The following is a 7,346-nucleotide window of genomic DNA, read 5'->3' as shown; positions in this document are numbered from 1 at the left end:
CAATTAATTATTGCTGTGCCTGAGAATTTATCCTTGGAGCTGGGAATTGCTTACCACAGAGCATCGTATGTCACGCAGAACATTTTATGGTAATTCCAACCACCTAAGTTAGCTCTGTCGACTGGGTTAGCAACTGGATAAATTTCCCAGCCCATTTTCCATGTGGATTCGACGATAACTTACCGATTCCGTTCTGCAGTCTGAAATCAGCCTTGTCGACTGACTCGCGAAAGCGTTACATAGTGGTTTGGCAAAGTTAATTTGAAATTTACAATCTTCGCCCACGCCTACGGAGTCTCTGTTTTATTGAGCATCTTTTTTCGGTGCGTTGCGAATTCGCGTTTGTAGAACAAAAAAACAAGTTTTTGATAGCGCATATCGCCACCGCAACGAACTTAGCTTTTCCATATAGCAACCGCTGTCACGACGTCGGAAACTGTGGCTTGAAAGTTCCGCCCAGTGACTCCAGAAGCGCAGCGTGTCGTAAATACCAAAAGCAGGCGCACTTCTGTGAGCGATGGTTATAGGGCTAGTGTAAGTAAGTAAAAATCCACACCAAATGCCGTGGATGCAAAAATGCGGACAATCATACAAATGTGGAGAAACGCGTCTGGTGATAGGGTTTTTTCATTCCTTCCTTCAAATAGGAAACACGAGAAGCATGTACTGGGCCGAAACTGCTCCAAAAGAAGACCTTTAACGTGTATCCATTTTTCCGGTCATTGTACACCTTTTCCGCGCGATTTTATGCATACCAACTAGGTGATGCAAGGGTCTGGAAGTGAGTGAGATATTTTTCATCATCGTATTTCCTTGTTTCGCATGTTGGAGGCAGCTTGTATGACCAAAATGTCATTTGACATGTTTCAGTTCGGTTCTGTAAGCTTGACTTCAGTTGAAATGTGTTGTATATGATCATTTAAATTTTAAATCTCATTAAATTGTTTCAACGCTGTACATGTAAAACAAAATTAGTTTTAAATTACCAACAGCACGTTGGTCCAAAGAAACAACTGGTTTTATCTCAACAACATTGCACAAACTAAAGTTTGAATAATTATATTTAAGTTGATTTCTATTGAATTGAGTAAATTCCCAAAACTAGATACATTGCCTATTAAATTGGGTATTGGAATTGATTTTTGGATTGGTTTATTAACACACAAAGTATCGATATTTAATTTGATGTTGAAATGGTTTCCTAATTCTTTGCTCATCAACAAGTAGCGCCGCTTAAAAGCAAAAGCTCAGAAACTTGCCTCTAATATTCGGCAGTTATTTGAAACATTAAATCGTCGACCATTTCAACGGTTTCGAACTTCAGCACGAAAAGCTTATTTCATTCTGCGCTTCTGGCCGGTGTCCGGCTTCCGGCTTCCGGTTTTGGTGGCATGGACAAACGATACTAAAAAGCGGTCTAAGGTAAGACTGGTGAGCTGGCGGAAACTGGGAAATAAAAATGAGAAAATTATTCATCCTTGAAATTTACTTTACGCTCCGTTTCCTTCAGCTGCTGGTTCGGGTGAGAATGGCAACACACGGTGGCTGTCGGTGCTCAACGAATTGGTCCGGCCCTCGTCAATCGTCCTGACACATTTTTCGCGATCATCGTTTGCACACGCACACCGCACCGGTAATCGGCAGGTGGTATGCTGAGCACAACTTGCCAGAAAATAACCAAAAAGCTTTACTGTCGTCCCATTCCAACGAGATAACACCTCTAAAAAATAACCATGCTATCGAAAGGTACCTTAATCCGATCCGGCGCTTAACAGGATCATTGTCAATGTCTGCCTTGGCTTAGCGGGCATCGAGAGAACGGCACCAGAAAAAAGGACATCAAAAGAGAACATCGTTTCCACTCGGCACCGATGTCGACGGTCAGTGCGTCATTCTGGTAGACATTTCCCTCAAAAGCTTACGTCCATCCTTCGAATGCGGGTGCGTTTCGCCGAAACCGTGGACATGGGTTTCGGTTGCACTTTGCATGCGGTACCAGAGCCGACGGGAAATGATGGGCAAAGTTGTGCAACTTTTCCGCGCAAATCATTCCTCAGCATGAACAGTGTGAGGGACAAGCTTGTTGAGCAGATTTTTTCCAAAAAAGTTTAATGAAATTAAGTTTTTCCTCCGCTGCAACCAATCCTTGTGGGCGTTTCATCTTCAACCTCCCCAAAGATCTCGAAAGTGCTTAAGATAATTTGCAGCAAAAATACAACGAGTCTTTTGTCAAACGGGCTTGTCCATTTGGACGGCGGTGCTTATACTTTACGCAGCTTCTAAGCCCGGCTCCATTGTTTGCGAGCTGAAGATTTGCTGGGAACCGAACTTTGTACAACTTATGCTTAAAAGTTTCTTTACACTTCGCGTGCCCGGATTGCTCACTAAAGAGGGCATTTTGTACGTGGTTTATTTAAGCATAACAGACAATACAGAACAGAGAAGAGCCGTAGTCTGTTGCTTGTTTCTAAGCTTTATTTTGTCTATGTTGAACTTTACTTTTGATGACTATTTTACAAAGATACAAAGATCGATTAAATCTAAAAGTTGGTTATCAAAATAAATGAATCTTTTTGACAAACATCTAGCTTAAAAGTAGATAGATAAAATATGTTATCCGTATCTTTTTGATAAACTATTTGGTGATTTTGTTAAGGTAAGCTATTTTAATAATTTAAATTTGATAAAGAAACACGCTGACTGGTTTTGTTCCTTTCCTAAGCTCACACGCAAAGTATCTATTTTATTTTGTATGGATTCATTTTCAGCTTTTGGAATTCGAATGAAGACTATCATTCTTCGGGCGAAATTGTCTGCACCAGCACCACAAGAAAATGTTCATTGCGTTGAAAACCACAGCTTGCACCAAACGATTCTCATATAGTAAGGAAATGTCTTTGAATAAATTTCCCGGGAAACCCCTGGACAAAGGGAGGAATTTCTACGCCACAGGTCTCCATGATACACATACCTACACCTACGATTCGATGTGCCAAACGCGTTGACCGAAGAAAGGTGACGAACCGACTTGGTACTCCAGACTCCATTCCACTCCAGACATTTTCAAATTGTCTTCTCGACCGACCGTGCCTTTTCAACTGGGTACGTTAAAAACTACAATCGATTCCTAGCAATTGCATGCATTCTGTATCTAGGACATCCGTATCTTGTATTGGTTTTTGATCATGTTGAAGATATATCGGAGTTCAATGAGTGTTGCCTTCCAAACCTCATGGGATCGGTTTCTTCACTCGTGGTTCGAATGGTTCCACGCTTCACACAGAGCAAAGGTACCTGCCAGAAACCACAAAACAATTTAATGGTAATTTATACACAACCATTTCGTTTCACTGTTCTTTTGCAATAGGTCGCTCAAGTTGTGCGAGTTGTGAAAGATTTGCATCTGTGTGCAAGATTCCAGATTCCAGTAATTGAAAATATTTTCTTGTTAAAAGGAGAAGTGTTAGATTGTTTCTCAGCAAACGAATGGAACGTATTGTTTGGGAAATGTACGAAGAGGTAACCAGAAATAAACACAGTATGGATTGGAAATCTGATTTATTTTACTTGCAGTAGACTGGCGTAAGTTGCTCAAGGTTACTTATTTTGAAATCAATTAATTAAAAAAAAAAAACATTCATATCATTTTATGTAATCTGCGTAACTGAGGCACAGAATGGTAATAAAAAAGAAGTAGAAATATTAATAAATATATCAACGAGAAAAACTTCTTTTTAAAAGGTAAAATAAGGAAACTTAAATTTATTTGATTTTATAAAGCCCTGGTTACTAAAGTCGTGGTGAGACAGTAGTTGATTTGGATACACAATAGACATTTTCATCTAAACCTAAACTGGAATATAAATAAACATTGTAAATTTCATCTTTTAATCATGTTATTCAAATACATTTTATTGCACATATGTTAGGATAAACGACACTAGTAGTTACTCGATTTACTTCTCCGTACAAAAAGCAAAATACTTGTGTCATTGCTGTGCAGATAGGAAAACTAGTGAAAAGCTCATCTCGATTTGCTTAAATCGGTTTAAATTTGTCACCGTTCCATCGTCGTTTCATGTTTATATTTTTCCTCGGCGCTTCTCTAGAGCGAACAGCTTGGCCGCTTGGATACAAATGCACCCTCGGGAGCAAGATCGCGGGGTGGGTCGGTTGCAAAGGATGGATCCCATTAACCGGTGCATAGGGCCAGTAACGAGAGGTACATTAAAATTTTATTACAAACCATAAAGACGGACCATCGCAGCGCGATTGCAACCTCGCCCGCGATCAAACAAACCGTAGTGGAAAGTCGAAGTTCATGTCGAAGTGAACTCGGTGCCAAATGACTAAGTGGCAGCCGGTCGGAAGTGGGGTGTAAATGAAAACTTTTCCCACTCTCTCCGTGGCAAGCAGGTGGTGGACGGGGGAGAGGAACTTTGACTGCAGTTTGCTATCTGTCGTTGTGTGCCCTTCGCCGTCGGGAGTTGGAAACTTTCGTTGGTCAGCATTGCTGCTTCCTTTGGCAACATAATCGCCATTCTTGTGTTTTCGTTTGCGCTCACTCCAGAGATCCACTGACTCCCCAAACCATGTCATTCTTTCTCTCCTATGTTTCACTTCTTGCGGTGAAACCGCGCAAGGCGCACCACGCGAAACTCCAAACATTTGCCATCAGCGCCATTCCGCATCACGAGTGCATACAAGGAGGAAGGTGTAAGATGTACATAAACTCGTAAAATATGTCGACCCTTCTACAGAACCCCTAAAAGAAATAGGGAGCCCATCGGAAGAGTTTTTTAAACAATCGTTTTTTTATGCCAGACGTCACCTACAGCGCATTACGGTGTTGGCTTCAAACATTCCATCGTTTGTGTGAAATGCAATTTTACTTTTCAAATCACCAAATCGATGAACTGAGTCGTTTTAAAATAGGTTACACAAAAAATAGATGTATCCGTAAATATCTGTTAATCATAAAATACACCTACTGTTTCGACACTTTCGAGTAAAATGGAAATTATAAAAAACAGATATGTTATAACTCGCTTAAATCTGTCATAAATTATCTGTCGATATGTTTTTTTTTTAATTTTACTTTTAATGTCGTTCCCCTGTACGAGAGGACTAGAATCAAATAAGGTGTAAGTTGGTAGGTGTAAAAACTGGCCAAGATGACGAGCTTATATTCTTTCCTCTTGTTCACACTCTAATAAAATAAAAAAATGAAGTTCAATACCGATTTTGTAGTTTATTGTCGTTTCATGACATGACATGAAGTTTGTTTATTATCGCTAATTTTAATTCTATCTTTCGCATGGCTCAGCTTCTTCATGAGAAACTGAGCAACGAATTTTCTATCTAAAACTAAATTATTGTTACTACCTATATCTACAAAAACACTAACAATATTCTTAAAATTACCTAAACCTATTTTATGTACACCTGGCGTTTTCGAAATCCCTGTCCAGTTCATCGTTGCAAAAAAATTCCTAGTAAATATTAAATCTATAGTATCGTGCAGACGATTCTCTGCATCTACTCTTGTCACTTGAGGTTGAAGCCAGTGCATCAATTTCTCTTTGTACTTGATTTCTTTTAAATTTTCTTCCAACTTGTCCATATCCTCACGACTGTTAATAGGACTAAACATATCCTCCTCTCTGACATACAAACCTGCCCTTGGGCGAGTAGCTGCTATCAACTCATCTATACATGCATTCTGACGAGCCGTATTTCTAGCTATAACATCTATTTTTTTATTTAGAGCGTCATGTAGCTGCCTGTTTTCAAATTCCAATTTTTCTATCTTATCTATAAATATTTTTTCCATGCGCTCAACAATTTCTTTTAAATTTGCCTCACTGTTTTCCTCAATATCTAGTTTCCGTTTTTTATTTGCTAAAAATATAGTTAAAACGAAGAGGAATTTGTTAATTCAAATTTAAAGAGAAATTAAATCAAATCATTCACTTACTACAAGATACAGCTGCGGATGAGTTTGTAGCTAGTTCATTTTGCTGCGAGATACTTTCTAAAAAGAGACCAATTGTTTTTTTTTATAAATTATATATTTTTTTTACATTTTTTATGTTACACTTACCATCAGATAACTGCGGGTCGGAAGCAAAGGGATTTAGGGAATAGTTGACGAAAGGATTTGAGGAAATACTACCGAAAGGATTTGTTGGTGAAAAGGTGGCTATAGGGAAAGTAAAACAGGAACATTTTCTTTATTTATGACTAAATACATCGCGCTCTATACCTACTTGGAAGATCGTTCTGAGAATCCGAAGATTCTAATTCTTCTTGGCTAAACATTATTACTGTAAATATGAAAATAAAATGCATTGATTTTGCATTAAAAAATGAATGCTTATTTGATAAAAGCATAAAGAATTGAATGATTGATTGAAGCGCATCGATCGGGTTGAAACTTGTAATCATGTATTGCATTTGTGCGTACACTCCTACACATGCAACAATCAAGTTAGGTGCGTTACAAAACGTAAATCTAAACGCACAAAAACGTAACATCACCATGGCGCACTCGGATAATGGAAGGCATCACCAGCTTCACGGTAAATGCAGCTTGTGTTCAAATCTCACATTACTTACCTATCTTTGCAGAAACAAAATTTATCACTTCGTTGGACACGACACGAACGGCAACAAGCTTGAACGCTAACAACTTGGACAAGAACTGAAACCTCACACGTACGCGACTGAAAAGAACAACTGTCAGGCGGAGAGGAAAAGGAACAACAGACGACCGTTGCAACGGTAAAATAAGACAGCGCGCCAAACGTGCCAGATAACTAATAAAAAAGCGGGAGAGCGAAAAGTCAGAGAAAAAAGTAAATAATTTTTTTTTGCGTCTCTTTTTTTTCCAGAGCAATTGCTCTTTAAAGAGCTTTGCAAAGCTCAGTCTCTCTCGAGTGAGCGTGAGCACTAGTGAGAAATCTATCACCGAAAGTGAACTGTATCTCGCTGGTGGTTTCGGTTTGGCTTCGCCAACGAGTCACCACCGAGAACATCAGCGAGAAAAAGCGTGGTGTCTCCTTGGGTGACTATCCACGTACAACAGGGAAACAAGTCTCGTAAGTCCGGTACGGGCAGGCATAACCAAGAGGTCGTTACGCCAAGAAGAAGAAGGTGGATTTTTTAAGAGAATTTTGCAGAAATTCAATGATTCCTTGATATTTGAGTTATTAAATGTTTCTTTTCTATTCCATTATAGAATTCTACTGTTTTGAGAGTAATTTCAAGGTAAATTATATTCTCCTTTGACCAATGGCTTCATCACTTTTCAAAATAAGCAATGGAAAGTTTTTGTAAACTCGTCA

The 7,346-nt window shown here is 39.0% G+C and overlaps 1 protein-coding gene across 1 annotated transcript; it reads right to left on the bottom strand.

The window, feature by feature from the left end:
• Positions 1-5,251: 5,251 nt before the first annotated feature.
• On the bottom strand, positions 5,252-6,321 carry LOC131293907 (uncharacterized). Its single transcript, XM_058321957.1, has 4 exons — positions 6,270-6,321; positions 6,104-6,202; positions 5,978-6,034; positions 5,252-5,901 (listed from the first exon to the last, which is right to left on the bottom strand). Exons 1-4 carry the CDS (start codon positions 6,319-6,321, stop codon positions 5,252-5,254), a joined length of 858 nt encoding a protein of 285 aa, XP_058177940.1.
• Between the last annotated feature and the right edge of the window lie 1,025 nt (positions 6,322-7,346).

The sequence above is a fragment of the Anopheles ziemanni genome, chromosome 2 (genome assembly GCF_943734765.1).
Source record: "Anopheles ziemanni chromosome 2, idAnoZiCoDA_A2_x.2, whole genome shotgun sequence".
NCBI lineage: Eukaryota > Metazoa > Arthropoda > Insecta > Diptera > Culicidae > Anopheles > Anopheles ziemanni.
Note: the sequence above shows the minus strand (reverse complement) of the source record. Positions and strands in the feature narration are given on the sequence as shown.

Excerpts from the sequence above, each read along its gene's own strand:
- LOC131293907 (XM_058321957.1), bottom strand. The coding sequence starts at position 6,321 with ATGTTTAGCCAAGAAGAATTAGAATCTTCGGATTCTCAGAACGATCTT. Across the intron at positions 6,203-6,269 it reads TTCTCAGAACGATCTTCCAA|CCACCTTTTCACCAACAAAT; the intron begins GTAGGTATAGAG and ends CTTTCCCTATAG. Across the intron at positions 5,902-5,977 it reads ATCCGCAGCTGTATCTTGTA|CAAATAAAAAACGGAAACTA; the intron begins GTAAGTGAATGA and ends CTATATTTTTAG.